We start from the raw sequence: 20,793 nt of genomic DNA, 5'->3' as shown, positions 1-20,793 counted from the left end.
GAACATGCCGCGCCACGGAGTTAGGTCAGGTATTTGGGCGGGGTGGGGATGGGGGAGTGAAAGAAGAAAAGGCCTCAAGAGTGGGGACGGGAGAGGCAGGCCGACAAGAGAGTGACAGTCTTTTAAGAGAGGGCACTTTTAAGGGGGTTGAAACACTGACATTGGGAAGCCACCCGGTGGCAGGTGATGACATAACTACCTCCCTTGCCGCTCAGGCAGGCTGGCCACTGCTGCCTCAGAGCTGGAAACTAACAATAAGGTTCCACAGTGGCAGAAATTTTTTCTAAAGAATTATTTTTGTTTAAAGAGGCTGCCATTTTATGTGTTTTCATCCTTCAAAACCCACACAAAATTTCCCAAAAGAAAAGGCACAAGGGAACTCCCATGACACGTAGTGAGGATCGTTAAAAGTGAAAGTGAAAGGCACTGGGGACCAGTGATCTGAAAGTCAGAATGTTGGAACTTGGTCATCAGCAGTGACCGCCATGTGGTCCACGCTGTCCTTGTGAGTGGCTTAGTAGTAAAGGAGCCTGTTTCCAAGCCGGGCAGCCCTCCTTCAGTCCCTGGAGCCCCCATGCTGAAGGGAGCCGACTCACATGAGAGAGGGCTGCTAACTGGGGCGTGTTACAGGAACAGGGGCCTGAGAATACGAGAGTTTAGCTTTTAAGTGTGTTGACTCCTCCACACTTGATTCCGGGTAGGTGTAGTCTGCAAGACTAGCATCCTAGATATGATAGAGGTTTTTTTTGGGGGGGGGGAGTGGTTTTTTGTTTTTTCTTTTTAAACTGAGTGGTAACACTGCCATTGCTCTGCCACCTGGGTCAGACAGCAGGGAAGGAAGGCATGTCCAGAGACCTTGAGAAGATTGGCTGCCTAACCACTCACTACCGAAGTGCCTCCGCTGCTGTGGTGTGGGCAACGTGGCTGCATATAGCCTCATCCAGAGCCCTTCTGACAGTGGCCTCTCACAGTACAGTGGGAACATGGACAAGACCACAGGTTCTCTCAGAGCTGGCTAATCCAGGAAGGCCAGGACACAGTTCCGCTACAGGGTTATTTGGGTCTTCTCCTTCAAAAAGTAGCCAGACATTATCTAGACCACTGATATGCAAAAATATTTTCTGGTTCCCCTCAAATTGCATGACCAAAAATATAGCATTTACTCCTAAATTCATATTCTTGCCCATGACAGAATTACAGCATTTTGCTTGCAGCTTGAAGTCTCTAGCTGTGTGGGCTACACTGGGGCAATCAGAAGCAGAGAGCTTTGCTTGGGGGGCCTGCGCCTCTCCTGAGTTTCCCGAGTGCTGCTTCTAGACCAGTTCATTCCCTGGGCATTTGTTTCAGAGAGACAGCCTTCCCTCTAAGGCATGATGTTTGTTTTTAATTTATTCCTCTGTAATACCATCAAATAAGATTTCACATCACAAGTGCTTTTCCTATAATTCCCACTACTGTGCTCTTGTGAGACAGCTGAACAGCCTTGGGCCAGACAGATACTGGCCAGGGCCGGGGGCATAGGTTTGTGTGGATATTGGTTTTACAGGAGTCAATGAGGTTGCCAAAGAAGGAGGAGAGAAAGGAGAAAAAGGACTGTATTTGAGGGCCAGGAGAGAAATACAGAAAGAGGAATGCCAGGAGGCTGTGAGAGGAGGAACTCAGGAAAGAGGGGTGGGTGTCATCAAGATGGGTGCGACCTCAAGGACTTGCTCAGAAGTTAGCTGCGGGCTGTCAAAGGGCAGCATCCTGTGGTGAGAAACAGAAAGGGCAGCTTGGGAGCCTAGGGGAGAGAGCATCAGCCTGTGGGTTTACTACCCACTCTTCAGTTGCTCTGTTTGCAGCTTCCTCTTTGCTCCCCTCTCTCCTACCCACATCTCCCCCTTCCCTCAGGCCCCATCATCCCTGTTTGCCAGTAGTCCAGCTGCACCAGAGTACGATGTCTAGGATGATGACAGCAGCTTCCCAGCTTCTCTTGGGGAGGGTCTGGGTACTGACCCCAGGGCCATGCACATGCTAAACAAGTACTCTACCACTGTGCCATATCCTTTGTGAATGGTTCTGTTCACCCCTAACTCTGCTGCATTCTTCCTTCAGGCACTAAAGATGCTAGCCATTGCCAGTTCTTCAGAGATCCCCACTTTTGTGACCAGCCGAGATTCCATCCAACCTTTGTTTGATACCCAGATGACCAGAGAAATCTTCGCCAGCATTGACTCAGCTACACGTCCAGGGTCTGAGAGCTTGCTCCTTAATGTCCCTGCAGCTGTGGTCCTGATGCTGAACACTGAGGGGTCAGATACTACCCTCCAGACTCTAGATCCTTCCTGTGTCCCTAAGCCCCACTTCTCCTATGGCCCAGGCTCGTGTGCTCAGCAGAAATTGTACTTATGTTGTCCCCTTTGAGTAAACACTGGTGGCCTTCTCAGAATGTCACTGGAGGAGAGGCAAAGTAGTTGACGTAGGGGATTTCCAGGGAAGGCAGAAAAACTAACTTTCATTCATGGGATTGGGAGTAGTGGCCCACCACTGGAGCACCCTACAACCCAGCTGCACTTGTCTCCCTGCCTCTTGCATTCACTGTCGACTTCCTCCTAGGTGCTCCTCTGCAGTGAGAAATGGTCTGCTTCTCCTCAACCTGCTATTGTGCAACCACCACACTTTGGGAGACCAGATCATAACCCAAGAGTTAAGAGATACCTTGTTTAGGCACTCGGGGATAGCACCAGGGACAGAGCCAATGCCCACCACACGCACCATCCTCATGATGCTTCTCAACCGCTACTCAGAGCCTCGGGGAAGTCCTGAACGAGCAGGTACCCTTGTGGAGGGAATGTGCCACCCTGTGACCAGTCCTTTACTGAAGGGTACAGGACTCTTCCAGAAATGACTGAAACCTTAAATGTTCAAGCTAGACATTTTTTCAGGGCCAGGGAGTGTAATATGTATGAGGTGATGTGGCCCAGGCTGACCTCAAACTCAAGGGCTTCTTGCCTCGGTCTCCCAAGTGTTAGCAGTATCAGTGTGCAACACCATACCAAGTTAGACCCCAAGCAGAACTTCTGGACCCAAAGGAGAGCTGCTGATGTCATAACAAATCCTCTGTGTTTTAAAAAACGGGTGAAACCCAAGACCTACGGATACTGAAATAAGCAACATGTGTCCTTGAGTGTGTGTAACAAAAGCCTTCAAACTTTGGAGGTATCATTGTAAGAGTATTGCTTATTATAGCTAGCATTTAATAGTAAAAGGAACTGACCGAGAGTGTAGTTAGGTCAACATTGGAGACCAGAAAAGAAAAATTCTTATACTTTGGTAAGCTATGACATAGATATCCTCAATGTGGGAAGAAAGTTTAGGGGGTGGTTCCTCGGGTGTCCATTTCTTGGTTTGACTGACTTCTAAGGTGCCTCTCATGCACATTTTCCCTATGGTGTGTCTGACCTACAGCACTGGAGAGCCCAAGCACCCAGGGTCAGGATGGATCCCCTGAGTTACTCATCCGCTCTCTGGTGGGAGGCCCTTCTGCAGAACTCTTCCTGGACTTGGAGCGTGTGCTATGCCGTGAAGGCAGCCCTCAGGGTACCATGAAGCCTCTCCTCAAGCGCCTCCAGCAGGAAACCCAGCCTTTCCTCCTGTTGCTGCGGACACTTGATGCCCCTGGGCCCAACAGAACTCTGCTGCTCATGGTCCTCAGGTAAGGGTCTGTCCAGGCATCTATGCACAGGGACTAAGGGAGTTCTGGAGCTTTATCTGTTTCCGTCCCCTTACCAGGGTCATGACACGACTGCTGGATTATCCTGAGGCAATGGTCCTCCCCTGGCACGAGGTCTTGGAGCCCTGCCTCAACTGCCTGAGTGGTCCAAGCAGTGACTCTGAGGTACCAGAGCCCTGGCAGCTATTGGAGGAGGGGAAACAAACGTTGGGCACCATGTGCCTAGTGAGGCTGTAGCTGTTGAGCAGAGCATGTAGGTCTGAGGGTCTGAGTGCACTGGGAACTAGAGAAGGAGGAGAAGAGGAAGGCTGATGTCACCCTAAAGTCTTTGAACTTCCTGGAGTGACGTCAGACAAAGGCTAGCTCTTGGAATAGTTTGCACAGGTAGAAAGAAGCTTGTAAAACCACTCAGATCCCGAATTGCCTGCTGGCTCTGGAGTCCTAGCACCTCAGTATGCTGTTCCACTCTCCTTGACCCTTCCCGGCTTTGCAGACTTCCTCAGTCTCTGCCACTGTGCTTCCTTGCCCTGACACATTCTGTTCTTTCTTTCTCTGGGTCAGATGACTCAGGAGCTGATCTGCTTCTTGCATCGCCTGGCTCTGATGCATAAAGATTATGCAGTAGTGCTTTGCTGCCTGGGGGCAAGAGAGGCCCTCTCCAAAGTGATGGACAAGCACTCTGCACAGCTCCTGCTGGCTTCTGAGCTCCGTGACCTGGTGACAGAGTGTGAGAAATACGCCCAGCTCTACAGTAACCTCACCTCAAACATTCTGGCTGGCTGCATTCAGGTGAGGAGGGGTTGTGGGTGTAGAGCTGAGAAAATAAACCGGAAGCGAGGGCTGGCCTCTTGCTCTTCATGGGTCTCTGTGGAATCCTTATGTGGCAGAAGTGGCAGCAAATCTGGGCACATGCTCCCTAACTTTTCCCAACATGGTCCTATTCGAATTTGGCAAGAAAGGGGTTGAAGGCTCTGTTGCCTCTTGGCCCCCTTCTCTCCATGTGTGTTTCCGATTTCTCCTCTGTATTCCCTCCCTGCTCCATGTTCTGGTTGCAGATGGTGCTGGGCCAGATTGAAGACCATAGACGAACCTACCAACCCATCAACATCCCCTTCTTTGATGTGTTCCTCAGGCATCTCTGCCAGGGTAGGTGCCCTCCTCCACTTTCCCCCGGGTTCTCACCCAGCGTCTCCTCTCCCTTCCCACTCTCCAGGCCTTTTCCTTATCTCTGACCATGCTGTGGTCTCCCCACCCCTTCCCACTTTCTTCAGGCTCCAGTGTGGAAGTGAAGGAAGACAAGTGCTGGGAGAAGGTGGAGGTGTCCTCCAACCCACACCGGGCCAGCAAACTGACAGACCGCAACCCCAAGACCTACTGGGAGTCCAACGGCAGCAGCGGCTCCCACTCCATCACCTTGCACATGCACCGTGGTGTTCTTATTAGGTGTGAACCCATTTGTATGTGTGTGTTAAGTGCACCAGTGTGTCTCCCCAGAAGCATTGTCCCACAACTCCATGAGGAACCCTGTTCTTGGGGACATTCTCAAACTCATTCTGTGCAGTGAAAGCATGATTAGCACATTGGGCTGTCTTTGCTGTGCTGTGTAGATATCTCCCTGTCTGAACCCAGGTACTGGTATTCTGACAGATACAGACGTCACCGTCTTGTGCTCAGAGATCAACAATTCACTTACCTGTTCTTCCCATGAGTGTTTGTTCAATGTCAAGAGTGCCAAGCGCTGTACAAGGCTCTGGGGTTACAAGGACAATCAGATACAAGGAAATTGTAGTCTAGTTGGGGAGCCAGGCTAGCGAGCCAATCAAGAGAATCAGGCTTGATGGTGCATGCCTATAATCTCATCACTCAGGAGGCTGAGGCAGGAGGATCAAGAGTTCAAGCCTGGGCTACATATTGGAACCCTGTCTCAAGGGGGGACTAAAAGAAGCAGAGAAATTGCATAAAGAGAAAGAAAGTACCATGGTCCAGGCACAGTGACATGGCTGTCCCACTCCTTGGGAAGCTGGGGTAGGAGGATCTCTTGAACCCAAGCAAAGCCATTAAGGTCAGCGTGAAGAGGAAGAGCCTGTCAGAGAGAGAGAGAGAGAGAGAGAGAGAGAGATGGCCAGGAGAAAGGATCCTGGGACCAATGAGGATCAGAGAAGGTTCCCTCAGCAATGTGTTGACTGAGCTGAAATTTGAAATTGAAATTAGCTAGATAATGAGAACTCAGTGATATTCCAGGCAGAGAGGTAGCATGCAAAGGGAGAATCAGGATGCTGTGTTGGGTGCATTTTTTACAATGCTGTTAGGTGAAACGAGGGGTGCATCCCAGTGGCAGGGTGAAACCAGGCAGATGCAGACTGTAGAGTTTGTGAACTAGGAACTTTGAACTTTGTTCTGAAACTTGGAGAGTTGTAGTTGATTTTTTTTTCCTCTTTGTTCTTTGGGGACTCGCTACTCCGAACCCAAATAAATACAGGGAGACTTATTCTTTGTTTTGAATGCCCATCCTTAACTTGTCTTATTTCTAGCTAGCTTTTCTTAAATTAACCTGTTTACCTTTTGCCCCTGGGCTTTTATCTTCCTTTAATCTATATACCTTTCTTTCCTTACTCCATTGCTGGTCGTGTGGCTGGGTGGCTAGCCCCTGGTGTCCTCTTCTCCTCCTCTTCTCACTCTTTCATCTTCTCTACTCTCTCTCTTCTCTCTGCCTGCCAGCCCTGCCTATCCTTTCTCCTGCTCAGCTATTGGCATTCAGTTCTTTATTAGATCATCAGGTGTTTTAGACAGAGTAACACAGCTTCACAGAGTTAAATGTAACAGTAACACACACCTTTAATCCCAGCACTTGGGAGAGACACAGGCTGATCTCTGTGAGTTGGAGATGAGCCTGGTCTACAAGAGCTAGTTTCAGCACAGCCAGGGCTGTTACACAGAAATCCTGTCTCAAAAAACAAACAAACAAACAAAAAAAAGCACCGTATCTTTGCACCATTAAACAGATGCTCCACATTCTACAACAGGGAGTCTTCCACGGTTTGTAAGAAGGAAAGAAACTAGCTTGTTTTTAAGCTGATACTCAGGCTATCATGAAAAAAAAAAAAAACCAAAAACCAAAAAAAGGTTTTGGAAAGTGCATGTGATCTAGTAGAGAATGTTCGGTGGTTTTCTTTTTCTTTCTTTTTTTTTTTTTATTCGAGACAGGGTTTCTCTATAGCTTTGGAGCCTGTCCTGAAACTCCCTTTGTAGACCAGGCTGGCCTCGAACTCACAGAGATCCGCCTGCCTCTGCCTCCCGAGTGCTGGGATTAAAGGCGTGCGCCACCACCGCCCGGCGAGAATGTTCAGTGTTAAGAAGAGAGACTGTAGTGTGTTCAAGACTTGCCATTGGTTGGTGAGGGGACCTGTGGCCAGGTAGGTAGCCTGTTTCAAATAGAAAGGGGTGGGCTTCTGTGGACAGATGATTGTCTCATGTGGTCATGTTGGCCTTGAGGAACCTGCTAGTTATGACATGGGAATGGGAATGTCTGTTACGTGCACAGCATGGCATTAATTTTTCATTGAATCTAGGGATTTAAGTAAAACCACTTTGAAGGGATATAAAGGGGAAAGCTGAGGGTCTGGGGAAGGCAGGCATGTCAGGAGCTAGAGGAGGAAGTGGAGGATGAAGTGGCCCTAGTTTTCACTGACTCCTTTCTCTTCCCTCAGGCAGCTGACTCTGCTTGTGGCCAGTGAGGACTCAAGTTACATGCCAGCCAGAGTGGTGGTGTTTGGGGGTGACAGTGTCAGCTGCATCAACACCGAACTTAACACGGTGGGGACCCTTGTACCGCCCCTTACTGTGTGCCCCCCCCGGCCCTCCATTTTTTATTTTTCATCCCTCATTTTTTGGGTGGAGAAGACCCAGTCTCTGGGGAATGGCTCTCTTGGTCCCTTCTGGGAAGGCCTCACCACTTGAAGTGCAGCTGGGCTCAGTGCACAAGTGAGAACACGGGCTGTGCTGGTCTGGATTGCTGTCAGCGTTGCTTCCAGCTCTACTTGTTTCTGTTCTGCTTCCTTTCTATTCTGTGTCTAAGCATGTATCTCTGTGTGTGTGAGTGCAAGCGCTCCTAAATGCCGAAGAGAGCATCAGATCCCGAGAGCAAGGTTCAGGAAGTTGTACTACACCAGCATAGGTGCTGGGGGGGTCAGTCTTGGGTCCTCTGGTTTCCTAACTGCTGAGACCTGTGTCCAGCTCTGCCTCCTCTCTCCTACCCTGTCAGGTAAATGTGATTCCCTCCGCCAGCCGGGTAACCCTCCTGGAGAACCTGAACCGCTTCTGGCCCATCATCCAGATCCGCATAAAGCGCTGCCAGCAGGTGGGCCCAGGAAGAAGTGCAGGCTCTCCTTAGTGGGTGGGTTCTCCAACAGCTTCAGCAGGACATTAGCTAGGGCTCCTCCGTGGCCAGTTTGGAGATGGCCTAGAAATCTTGGGGATTCAGGGTGTGGAACATGTCTTTGGAGTACGGAGTAGCTTGGGTGAGAAGTCTGTGTATACTGCAGGGTGGTATCGACACTCGGGTTCGGGGTGTGGAGGTGCTGGGCCCCAAGCCCACTTTCTGGCCATTGTTCCGGGAGCAACTATGTCGACGTACTTGTCTCTTCTACACAATTCGGGCACAAGCATGGAGCCAGGACATAGCAGAGGACCGCCGGCGCCTCCTTCAGCTCTGTCCCAGGTGGGTGCAGCACAGGAGGGAAGACAATTAGGGACTGACACTGTAGGAAGCAGGAGTCTGAGCAGTGAAGCTGCAGCCGTCCCTGAGGTGAAGTTGACCACCAGCCAGGTGTGCTGGCAGATTGCAGGAGGACCCCAGTAGCCGGCTTGGGAGTAGATCAGCACTTGTGCAGAGGCCGCAGTGAAATTGCCTTTTGGCAGGTAGGGAGCCTGCCATTAATCTGCCATATACTTTCTGTTTCCAGACTTAACAGAGTTTTGCGCCATGAGCAGAACTTTGCTGATCGCTTCCTCCCTGATGACGAGGCCGCCCAATCACTGGGCAAGACCTGCTGGGAGGCCCTGGTCAGCCCGCTGGTGCAGAACATCACCTCTCCCGGTAACCACCCCGCCCTGCCCCTGGTCCCCATACCAGCCCCTCACAAGTCTCAGGTCATCTGTGTTGATATTTTGGTCCTCTTAATTCCTGCATTTGTCCTTCAAGGCCTGTCGCCTCGGTGTTCCTCTCTTCCCTCCCACTCAAGGGACTGCTTCCTGAGAGTGACTTGAATCTTCCCCCCCACACCATCCTCACCCTGCTCCCCTGCTCCCAGGCTCCAACAGAAGCCGACTGTGGTGGGGAAGGACTAGAGCTCTGCTTCCTTTTTGTATAATTGAATCTGTGCCTCAACTCCTGTCCCCCTCTTCCCACAGAACCCATTCCTGACTTGACTTCTTTCAGATGCTGAGGGTATAAGTTCCCTGGGATGGCTGCTAGACCAGTACTTAGAGCAGAGGGAGAAAGTGCGGAGCTCCCAGAGTCAAGCAGCATCCTTTGCTTCACGAGTTCGGCGCCTGTGCCACTTGTTGGTGCATGTGGAACCCCCTCCTGGGCCTTCTGAGCCATCCACACAGTCCCGTGAGTCACTGCAGCCTGCTGAGCTGGGTCTGTACTGTGGGGCTACCTAGCTCCGTCCTCTGCAGCTTCTCTAGGTCTCTGAAACGTGGTGACCTTTCCAGGAGACAAACACCCAAGACCCCAGGCCCACACAGGCTGGAGTGAAGCTCACTCTTGCCCCCTGTCTCCACAGTCAGCAAGAACAGTAAGAGCCAGGATGGAAGCCCCGTGCCATCCACAGTCCTTCCCAGCAGCAGCCTTAGGAACATCACCCAGTGCTGGCAGAGTGTGGTGCAGGAACAGGTAGGCAGATTCAAGTCTGCAGGGCAGGATGGAGCACAAGTGGTCTCTCCTTTATGTCGCTTCTTACTCTGTTACTTTAGGTCAGCAGATTCCTGGCTGCAGCCTGGAGGGCCTCTGACTTTGTGCCTCGTTACTGTAATCTCTATGAGCGCTTGCAGAGAGCAGGCTGGGAGCTGTTTGGGCCTCGAGCAGCCTTTACTCTGGCTCTGCGCAGTGGCTTCTCTGGAGCCCTGTTGCAGCAATCCTTCCTCACCGCTGCCCATGTGAGTAACACCAAGGGCCAGGCACGGGCATGCCCTTTCCCCTCCTTCTCCTTTGCCCTTGTGCTTCCTTCATCCCACTTTCCCACACTGATTCCTTGTCCATGGCTTGTCTGATGTTCTTTCTGTTGTCCCCAGATGACTGAGCAGTTTGCTAGGCACATTGACCAACAAATCCAGGGTGGTTTGCTTGGTGGAGCCTCTGGAGTGGAAATGTTGGGGCAGCTTCAGTGGTGCCTGGAACCCATCATGGTCCTTTCTGGCCTAGAGCTGGCCACTACTTTTGAGCATTTCTATCGGTGAGTCACATTCTGGAGAGGTTGGAAACAGGAGACTTAGAGACCAGAGGAAGGGAAGATTTGAGTTAAGGAGAGATGAAGGAGGAGGAGTGGGGAAATTAAGGCAGAGATAAGGTGGGTCCTGTGGCTTAGGTGAGCTGTAATACAGAGACTTACTTCTTGAGGGGAAGGCTGGGCCTGGGCCAAGCTGGCCCACTGAGACCTGGCCCAACTGTGTGTGCTACAGGCATTACATGGCTGACCGTCTCCTGAGCTTGGGCTCGAGCTGGCTGGAGAGGGCTGTGCTGGAGCAGATTGGCCTCTGCTTCCCCAACCGCCTCCCCCAGCTGATGCTACAGAGCCTGCGCACCTCAGAGGAGCTGCAGCGCCAGTTCCACGTCTACCAGCTCCAGCAGCTTGACAGGCAACTCTTGGAGCAGGAGGACCAGGAAGAGTGGAGGCTAGAGGAAGTGGAGGTGAGGGCAAGGGGAGGAGCAGCAGAACGGGAGAGCGGGCCCCCTAGGAGAGCTCATGGGCTCATCCCTCTGCTCCTCAGGAAGAAGACCAGGTACAGGAGACTAGAAAGGAGCTCTCTGTAGAAGACCCAGGTCCAGAAGTTTCTGTATTGGTTCTGTCACCACGCTGCTGGCCCGTCTCGCCACTCTGCTACCTGCACGGTCTCAGACAGCTCCTTCCCACAGAGTTTTGCGATGCCCTGGGTCGCTTCTCCAGCTTCTACAGCCACAGTGAGGAGCTAGGGATAGGGACCTGGAGATGGGGATGCATTCTGGGTAGCAGCAGAGGAAAGGAGTGGATAGATAGGAAGGGGAGGGTCCAGACGAATGGGAATAGCCTCATTAATGCTTGCTCTCTCCTTCAACTTCCTGGGAACTGGGCCTGTTTTTCTGTCTTCAGGTTGTGCTCACTTCGTTCTCAGTCTTAAGAACTTCTTTTCAAGTAAAAATATTTAAGACTATTTATCCCCATCATTTTAACCACATCCTATGTTTTTTTTTTTGGAACAGTTTTACTGGTATATAATTAGTATTCAGTAGAAGGCTTAAGGAGTTTATATACCTCGATACAACCATGTACCCAATCTGCCGGATCAAGATGCAGAACAGTCTGGCACCCAGTGTTATCAGTGATGGCGCACACCTTTAATCCCAGCGCTAGGGAGGCAGGGGCAGACGAATCTCTGAGTTTGAGGCCAGCCTGGTCTACAGACCAAGTTCCAGGCTAGCCAGGGCTACACAGAGACACTTGGTCTCAAAAAACAAAAACAAACAAACAGAACGTTTTTTTTCTGAACTTTTCAATATGATAACTGTTCCTGGCCATTCTAAGCACTTGAATTTGTAAATACGACTGAGGACAATTCATTTTAAATCTAAAATTGAACTACATGTAGCTAGTGATTGTGTCGGTTCCTAGTTTGGTGATAAATTAAGCATTGTTATTACTGTTTTCCTTTGATGACACTCATGCGCTAGCGTGTTTTAGATACATGCGCTAGCATGTTGTAGATGATGTTTCCCTTTACTTTGGCTTTCACACTGAGAGAAGTCTTTATGTTTGAGGCAGGTCTCATGGAGTCCAGGCTGGCCTCACGCTCACTAGATAGAAGACGAGGACCTTAATTGTTGATCCTTTTTACCTTCTCTGTACCGGAGTTCCTAGGGGTTTGTGTGGTGCTGGGCTCAAACCTAGGGCTTCACACTGCACACACTGGTGCACCTGCCTCTGCCTCCCTGTTGCTGACGTGCACCAGTATCATAAAAAACCACTTTCTTGCCTTTACAAAAGGGTTTATCAGAAGGCACTCCGGAATGATTTTAAATGTGCACCTGAGAGCAGAGCCAAGATAATGTGAGCAGCTGGGCGTCCATCCCACAAGTGGGCTACATCTCCAGTCCTTGGGTTTCTTCTTTCTCTTCTTTCTTTCCACTACCTCTCTCCCTCTCTATGTATGTATTCATGTGTGTATACATGTTTGTGGGGAGGTGTGAATTGGCATGGCTATACATGTTCGTGTGTGTGGTATATGTATGTTCGTGTGTGTGGCATATGTTTTTTGTGTGCAGGTACCAGAGGTCAACACAGGGTGTGCTCTTTAGTCCTATTTTTTATTTTTTTTTTGGTTTTTCGAGACAGGGTTTCTCTGTGGTTTTGGAGCCTGTCCTGGAACTAGCTCTGTAGACCAGGCTGGTCTCGAACTCACAGAGATCCGCCTGCCTCCGCCTCCCGAGTGCTGGGATAAAAGGCGTGCGCCACCATCGCTCGGCTTTCTTTAGTCCTATTTTATTTTGGAGACAGGTCTTTTATTGAACCTGGAACTCACCAGTTTACCTAGACTGGCTGGCCAGTGGGCCCAGAGGACATCTCCTCTCAGCCTCCTGGGTGCTGGGATCGTAGAGTTCTGGAACTTCAGCTCCTGGCTGTTATGTGCTGCTGGGTCCCACACCAGCTCACTGTGCTTATCTGGCACACACTCTACCCACTGAGCAGTCTTCTAGGCCTGACTTTGTTTCTTGTTTCTACTTTTTTTATTGTGGTAAAATATGTCTGGAATAGCATTTCCCCTTCTAACAGCTTTAAGAATACAGCTTCAGACACCCTTCCCTATTTTTTTTCCCAAAACAGGGTTTCTCTGTGTAGCTCTGGCTGTTCTGGAACTCCCTCTGTAGACCAGGGGGGCCTTGAACTCAGAGATCCGCCTGCCTCTGCCTTCTGAGTACTGGGATTAAAGGCGTGTGCCACTGCCTGTTTCCTAATTATTTTTTAATTTAGAAATAATTTCAAGTTTACAGAAAAATTAAAGTGGTAATGCAAAGAACTCCCATGGAAGCTCTATCCACGTTACCTTTTGTCAACACTTGGCTTTTTATTTTTTTCTTTGGAAGAAAAGGCCTGACTGTGGCAGTGACCAGGCACTCACCATATGAACCTGCAGGGAGGCTCCTCTGGTGGGTGTGTATCACTGTGCTGGCTTTTGTTAGCACTGATGTTTTTTCTTTTCAAACGGTTTCCCTCTGTAGCCTGGACTGGGCTTCAGCTCCCAGACCCCTCGCCTTCACCTCTCAAGTGCTGGGTGGGATTACAGGCATGTGCCAGCACACCTGACTCATTTGCCCTTTGAGTGCACATGTGTGTATATCTGTGTGAACACAGACATGTTATTTTTTAGAACCATAGAAAGAAAGTTTCCTTTTTCCTGGTCCTTTTCTCCTAAATATATTACCTAGGCATGAAGGTGTTCTGACACATGGGGATTAAGTCAGTACCTTAATTTACCTTCTGAATTGCAGTTTTGTCAACTGATCCATAAAGTAAGTCGTCTGTAACCTTGCTTTCCATCCAGGAGAGGATCCAGGCATATGTCACTGCTGGCTCAGGTCTCAGGTGTCTTCCTTTAATCTGGAATAGTCCTCAGTCATCTTTGTCTCTGAACACTGACGTGTTCTGAAGAACCCAGTCCTCTAAAACTTTAGCCAGACTGTAGTGGCACATGGCTTTAATCTCAGCATTGGGAAGCAGAGGCAGATGGATCTCTGTGAGTTCAAGGCCAGCATGGTCTACATAGTGAATAGAGGACAGCCAGGGATACACAGAGAAATCGTCTTGAAAAAAAATTGTTTTTCAGTAGTTGCTCACTTTGTGTGGGTTAGGACTCAGGCTCTGTGATCATCACACTGATAACTGTCAAAATGTTTATCTCCTGTCTTCCCGCCCCACCCCAGTTCTGGGTTTAAACTGGGGGCTTTTAGTGTTAAGCATATGCTCAAACACTAAAATTCCCATCCCCAGTGATGTTAAGTCTGAAAACCTGGCCAAGGACAGTTAATACTTGTTCCTTGCCTCTGTTAACAAGCTGTAGGCAGGGGAGCTATTCACAGCAGGCTAGTCATTCTCAGGGCACTTCCTTTTACTCTCCTTTAGGTACAGGTTTCACACACCCCAGGCTGGCCTCAAGCTTTACGTGTCTGAGGATGACCTTGAACTTGTTCCTGTGCGTTGGGCTTACAGGCATCGGTTACTTACCATGCTCAGTTTTGTGCTGTATGGGGATGAAACCACGGGCTTCGTGCATGGCAGACCAGTACTCTACCAGCTGGGCTACATCCCTAGCTCTCTTTCATTTAAAATATTCTTCCTAAAGGGGCTGGAGACATGGCTCAGCAGTTAAGAGCACTGGCTGCTCTTACAGAGGACCTGGGTTCAATTACCAGTATCCACACAGCTGCTCAAAACCATCTGTAACTCCAGTTTCCCAGGATCTGATGCTCTTTGCAGCCTCTTGAGGGGACCACACACAAGCAGTGCACAGACATACAGGCAGACAAAATACTTATACACTTAAAGAAGATAAATTTTAAAGTATTTTCACAATGATAAATTTCAAACATATACAAACAACATAAATTCCTGAATACCAAGATATGGCCCAGCGTCACATTCTCCTCCTCTTTCTAAAGACAAAGGTGCCGTCACTCAAACTCCTTAGACGTCACAGACCGTCCCAGTGTCATCTGCTGTGCATGTTCCTGTTCCCCTGGCTGTCCAGAGTCTCTGTCTTATTCTTGCTGTAAAATTAGTATTTGTTTAGTGGGGATCCACACGAGCCCAAGCCACTAAGATGTGGTCAGTTTCACATCTCCAGTCTAGGTCCTGCTGTCCCCCTCTCCCTTCATGGCTGTTTGTGAGGAAGTGGGGTTGCAGGTTTGTCCTGTGGGATGTCAAGGGAGCTGTGGATTTCCACACCAGAAGGCTCTTTAGTACAATCAGTTTTTGTTGCTTTGGATTTTGATTTCTGGGGATAGGGACTCAGGTAGTTCAGGCTGCACTCAAACTCTCTATGTCACCGAGGATGACTTTCAACTTCTGATCCATCTGTCTACTTGCTAAGTGTGGGGTTGCAGGCATACCTCATGTATGTGGTGTAGAGTGGGACCCAGGGCTCTGTGTATACTAGGGTTGGCATTCCACCAACTGAGCGCCATTCCCAGTTCCTTATGTCAGCCACTGCGTTGGCACTTATGAAAGAGTGAAACTCTAGTTTGTCATTGTTCCTTCGTGTGTGAGCAGGATGCTGTCTTTCTAGAGAAGCTAACTTTTAGCTAACTGCTAGGCTCTTCTTTGCCAGGAAAGCCTGGGCCTGCCCTCTTCCCTCTAGATCTGTTTTTGTTTTGGGTTTCTTTTGTAGCTCTGGCTAGCCTGGATTACTCTGTGTAGAGCAGCCTGGCTTTGAACCCAGGGATCCTCATGCCTCTGCCTCCTGAGTGCTGGGATTAAAGTCATTTATGACTAACAGCTGTTTTTGTTTGTTTGTTTGTTTTTTTAATGATGAACTGATTCTCTGGAATACTCCAAAGCTGATCAGTGAGGTCTTTGAATATGAATATATAGCAGTGTCATCACAAACCCACAAACGTACAATGCTATGCTTGTTTTTACACCTCAGCCCTAGCCCCTTTATCCCCCACTCTCTGACTCTGTCTCCTCGACACCTCCCTAGGTCAGAACTACGCAGTCTTGGACATGGGACCACATCGGCGACTTCAGTGGACATGGCTGGGCCGGGCTGAGCTGCAGTTTGGGGACCAAATCCTGCATGTGTCCACTGTGCAGATGTGGCTGCTGTTGAGTTTCAACAAGACTGAGGTTCCTCAGCCCCTCCTCTCTGTCCCCTCCCTCCCCTATTTCCTTTCCTCTTCACCCCATGGGCACTGTTTCTCCTCACCAGGAGGTGTCAGTAGAGACCTTGCTGGAGACGTCTGACCTCTCTCCAGAGCTTCTGCAGCAGGCACTTCTGCCCCTTATCGCTGACAATGGTCCTTTGACTCTGGAGGAGGCTCAGCGCTTTCCACAGGCGGGTAGGTCAGCAGGGCCTGGGCTGAGCCTCTGAGGCATGATAGAAGGGGGTCCAGCGGGTGGGGGAGTACCTGGGGAATGAGAGTGTGGTGGGACCCTCATTCATGTGTCCCTCCCTGTCCTTGGGTGCCTGATCGGGGACCGGATTCCAGGGATGCTGCGGCTTCGTGAGCCTAGGTCCCAGCCCCATGAAGAGGTCCTGTGGCTGATACCTCCCCAGACGTATTTCAGTGTAGAAAAGGATGAGGGCCGGACCCTGGAACAGAAGAGGAACCTCTTGAGCTGTCTTCTTGTCCGCATACTCAAAGCCTATGGGGAAAAAGGCCTCCACGTTGATCAGCTGGTTTGTCTGGTAGGCAGAAAGGATCACATCCTGAGGGCAGAGTCATGGCTGGGGTTGGAGATGGGACCCAACCCAGTACAAGAGAACTTAACCTCTTTCAGTATGAAACATCCTTGGAGTGACATTCCCACCTGGTTCATGTTGTTATGTGTGTGTGACATTTGTATCCTCGTGTGTGCATGCATGCTCACGTGCAAGTGCAGATCAGAGGACAACCTGAGTGTCTGTCCTCACCTTCCAGCCTTGTTTGGCACCAGCTTTCTTGTTTGTTGCTGCATGTGTGAGCGCCTGGCTCCTCTGTCTCTGTCTCCCTTCTCTCCTTCGGAGCACCTGGGGTTTACACATGCTGCTCTCCCAGACTTTGTATAGGTTCTAGGGATTCGAACTCAGGGCACACCTTTGAGGAGCAAGCACTTTACTCCACTGCCTCTGCAGCCCTCTATTCTGACATGAGTGCTTACCATGTGTGTGATTGAGTAACTTGGTCCTCAACAATAGTATAAATAAAATTAATATGAATATTAACGTAATACAACTACTAACTTTTGATGTTGGATAGATGAGAAAAGTGAGCATGTGAAGGCCTTACCTGGTCTCATGACCAGTAAGAACTGGTGGTGCCAGGTATTGAACCGTGCAGGCTGGCTCCTTGGGTAAGGGTGATCTGCTTGTTTCTTCCCATCCAGGTTCTGGAGGCCTGGAGGAAGGGTCCAAATCCACCTGGGAGCCTGGGCCACACTGTTGCCGGAAGTGTGGCCTGTTCCAGCACTGATGTTCTCTCTTGCATCCTGCATCTCCTGGGCCAGGGCTATGTGGAACGGCGTGATGACCGGCCCCAGGTCCTGATATATGCTACCCCAGAGCCCATGGGGCCCTGCCGGGGTCAGGCAGATGTTCCCTTTTGTGGCAACCAGAGCACTGAGACCTCCAGACCTAGGTAGCCACCCCTCCCTCTATCCACTTTCTATGGGTGAGGAGGATTATGGAGCCAAAGCCCTGCAAAAGTCATTTGTATAAAAACATTTTCCTGATAATCCCAGCACTTGATAGCCAGAAGCAGGCAGATCTCTGTGAGTTTGAGGCCAGCCAGGGCTACAGAGTGACACCTGTCTCAAAAAAACACCAAACTAATCAAACAAAACATTACTTCCAGTCTGTCCTGCCTGTTTTCCTATCTATTCCTCCTACTTGCTCATTTTTACCGTCCCCTCCTCCATCCACCCCCCTCACGCCCAGTGCCTTGCCAATCAAGGGTCTTGACATCTGTCCCATCCTCCTGGAGCCAGCCCTTGGCAGGAGACCCAGATGTGTTGATGTCACTTCTGAGCAGATTTGGTCTGTGCGGTAAATATGTACAGAGCACCAGCTGTGTGCTTGCCTGGGGGTTTGCCAAGCTCCAGGCAGTTGTTCTGCTGGGGAGTTTGCTGGAGGCTGTTTTAGGTTGCCAGCACCCCTGAAACTTCCAACCTCAAGTGCACCCCCCTAGTGTGTTACAGCATTGTTGTTGGTCCGTGGTGCCTGCCTGAAGGGTGGAATGAGTTCTCTGACTTGACACACCTTATGAGTGTTATGTGTGGCCGAGTGCGGATGTGACTCAGCCGCTCCTTCTGTGATGCCCAGACTGTTGGTGCACAGGTTATGCTTGGCATAGGAAGGCCTTAGACGTGCTGCTTGCATTCTGGGCAATGGACTGTCCCCTTCATGAGAAGTCATTTATCACCCTCAGCTCTACCCACGGGCCTACAATGCCACCAGTCATTGTGCAGCCAGCCAACCCCACAGCTACCCAGTGCTTCTAGGAAGGTTCAGGTGATACGTAGGCTGCTGAGACAAGTGTAAGCACTGGGTCCTCTGTGGGGAGCTGGGGGCAGCGGGAGCTTGTAGATAGGTAAACAGTGGAGACACTAACCACTGTTCTCTCCCTCAGCCCTGAAGCTGTGTTGGCCCTGGCATCTCTACAGCTGCCTGCAGGCCGTACCATGAGTCCCCAGGAGGTAGAAGGATTGATGGCGCAGACGGTGCGGCAGGTGCAGGAGACGCTGAACTTGGAGCCAGATGTAGCCCAACACCTTCTGGCACATGCCCACTGGGGCACTGAGCAGCTGCTGCAGAGCTACAGTGATGACCCAGAGCCCCTGCTTCTTGCAGCTGGGCTGCGAGTGCCCCAGGCCCAGGCCGTCCTCATGCGCCCAGACCACTGCCCTGTCTGTATCAGCCCCTTAGGACCCAGTGACGACTCTCCCTCCCTCTGCTGCCAGCACTGCTGCTGCAAGGTGAGCACATGGCCTCTCCTTCCCTGCCTCTCCAAACTTAGGATCTCCAAACTTTGATGATAAACTGAGGAAAGCAGATACGCTTGGGTGATGTCATACAAAGTGGCTTTCCCTTTGCATCGAGGAGATCAAGGGAGGCCTAGGAAGTGACATCGTAGGAGAGAGGGCTACAGCCAGAGAACAGCAGGCTGTGTGTGGCAGCTAATGCTGTCTGTTTAGGTGGCGATTTGGGGAAACCATGATGGGTTTAAGCAAGGTGATGATATCTTATTTACACATTTTTTTTTTGAAGACAAGGTTTCTCTGTGTAGCTTTGGAGCCTGTCCTGGAACTCACTCTGCAGACCAGGCTGGCCTTGAACTCACAGAAATGCGCCTGCCTCTGTTTCCCCAGTTTGGGACTAAAGGCGTGCGCTACCATTGCCCCGCTTTATTTATACTTTTTTAAAAAAAGTATTTATTTATTATGTATACAATATTCTGTCTGTGTGTATGCCTGCAGGCCAGAAGAGGGCACCAGACCCCATTACAGATGGTTGTGAGCCACCATGTGGTTGCTGGGAATTGAACTCAAGACCTTTGGAAGAGCAGGCAATGCTCTTAACCTCTGAGCCATCTCTCCACCCCTTTATTTACACTTTTGAAAACTTACTTGGGAGCTGGGGAGATAGCTCAGCAGATAAACGTGCTTACCATGCACCTTGAGAACCAGAGTTCAGATCCCCAGAACCCACGCAGAAGCCAGTTTAGTAAAGCAAGGGTAGGCATGGCAGGTTGCCTGTTACCACAGCACTCCAGAGGCAGAGACAAGATCCCTCGGCCCTGACAAGCTAAACTAGTCAGGATTGCTGAGCTCCAGGCTCAGTGAGAGACCCTGCCTCAGTGAAGAAAGTGAAAAGATCAAAGATGTCAGCTTTGGGCTTATCCCCCCACATGAACAGACACCATACAGATGTTCCTGCACCCATACAGATGTTCCTGCACCCGTGCAGACACACAAGCACCTGTACAGACACAAGAACACCCACACAGACACATCTGTATCCATATAGACACATAAACACCCGTACAGATGCACAAGCACCCATACAGACACACACCTGTAGAGATACACTTCCGTATAGACACACAAGCACCCATACAGACAGGTAAGTACCCAGACAGATGTACCTACACCCATACAGACACACGAGCACCTGTATAGACACAGGCACACCCGTACAGACACAAGAACACCTGTACAGACACACGCCTGTACAGACACACACCCATACAGACGTACGACGCATGCACACCCATATAGACACACATGCACCCACCCACCAAAACCAAAGCAAACCCTGTAGCTGCTATGTGGAGAGTGTTGTGTAAAGACAAACATGCTTTTTGGACTTGTGTCGTGTTGACAAGGCAAGTAGATGGCTTTGATGTGTTTACAAGTAGAGCCCACAATACTCAGTGTGGTAGATGTACAGGCTTCAGGTAAGGGGATCAAGACAGGCCTCTGTTTTTGAGCTAAGCATCTGGCTGTATAAAACGTGCCAATTTTACTATGTTTGAGAGGATTTGGGGGCAGCGTGTGGATGAAGGGTGGGGTGTTGAGTGGAAACTCAGTCACAGCTGTGTAAAGTCTGAGTTGCTCACGGGGCAGTGTGTGGGAAAGGCAGCTAGCCAGTGGGATTTGGGATTCAGTGGCAACACTACAGAAAAAGAGTGGACTCCGCAGCAGAGATGCAGAGATAGGAAGTCTGCAAAATGTACCTGAGAAAAACAAGCTGAGGTGGTAGTGGTGCTCATCTTTAATCTCAGCACTCAGGAGGCAGAGACAGGTGGATCTCCATGAGTTCGAGGCCAGCCTGGTCTACAGAGTTTGTTCTAAGATAGCCAAGACTACACAGAGAAACCCTGTCTCAAAAAACACAAAGATTTAAAAAGTTTCCAACCAGAGACACAGACAGGCTCAGATCTCTGAGGGGAAGCCATTTATCAGGAGGCTCCTGCAGTGTGTTGAGGACACACAAGAACCTGCTTTAGGGTGGGTGGCAGAACAACAGAAGAATTTGGGAGACAGAAATGCTAATGCTGGTAACTAGGGTGAGTTGAGGAGGCTGTGCTGTTGATCAGGGCAGGGACCCCACAATCAAGTCTGTTTGAAGGGTAA

At 50.1% G+C, this 20,793-nt stretch overlaps 1 protein-coding gene across 1 annotated transcript in view; it reads left to right on the top strand.

The window, feature by feature from the left end:
- Cul9 (cullin 9) overlaps window positions 1-20,793 on the top strand; it is a 40,591-nt gene that overhangs the window by 15,532 nt on the left and 4,266 nt on the right. Inside the window, exons 10-31 of the mRNA XM_075980776.1 lie at window positions 2,095-2,291; window positions 2,596-2,813; window positions 3,448-3,694; window positions 3,772-3,877; window positions 4,274-4,501; window positions 4,768-4,858; window positions 4,984-5,155; window positions 7,420-7,525; window positions 7,974-8,069; window positions 8,254-8,429; window positions 8,674-8,807; window positions 9,150-9,326; window positions 9,499-9,608; window positions 9,689-9,871; window positions 10,007-10,167; window positions 10,394-10,622; window positions 10,703-10,892; window positions 15,662-15,807; window positions 15,890-16,019; window positions 16,170-16,369; window positions 17,047-17,297; window positions 18,288-18,633. Of these exons, the coding sequence (XP_075836891.1) occupies window positions 2,095-2,291; window positions 2,596-2,813; window positions 3,448-3,694; window positions 3,772-3,877; window positions 4,274-4,501; window positions 4,768-4,858; window positions 4,984-5,155; window positions 7,420-7,525; window positions 7,974-8,069; window positions 8,254-8,429; window positions 8,674-8,807; window positions 9,150-9,326; window positions 9,499-9,608; window positions 9,689-9,871; window positions 10,007-10,167; window positions 10,394-10,622; window positions 10,703-10,892; window positions 15,662-15,807; window positions 15,890-16,019; window positions 16,170-16,369; window positions 17,047-17,297; window positions 18,288-18,633 (3,894 nt within the window). The remainder of the gene's footprint in view (window positions 1-2,094; window positions 2,292-2,595; window positions 2,814-3,447; window positions 3,695-3,771; window positions 3,878-4,273; window positions 4,502-4,767; window positions 4,859-4,983; window positions 5,156-7,419; window positions 7,526-7,973; window positions 8,070-8,253; window positions 8,430-8,673; window positions 8,808-9,149; window positions 9,327-9,498; window positions 9,609-9,688; window positions 9,872-10,006; window positions 10,168-10,393; window positions 10,623-10,702; window positions 10,893-15,661; window positions 15,808-15,889; window positions 16,020-16,169; window positions 16,370-17,046; window positions 17,298-18,287; window positions 18,634-20,793) is intronic.

Source organism: Microtus pennsylvanicus, chromosome 7 (assembly GCF_037038515.1).
Source record: "Microtus pennsylvanicus isolate mMicPen1 chromosome 7, mMicPen1.hap1, whole genome shotgun sequence".
In the NCBI taxonomy this organism is placed as follows: Eukaryota; Metazoa; Chordata; class Mammalia; order Rodentia; family Cricetidae; genus Microtus; species Microtus pennsylvanicus.
Note: the sequence above shows the minus strand (reverse complement) of the source record. Positions and strands in the feature narration are given on the sequence as shown.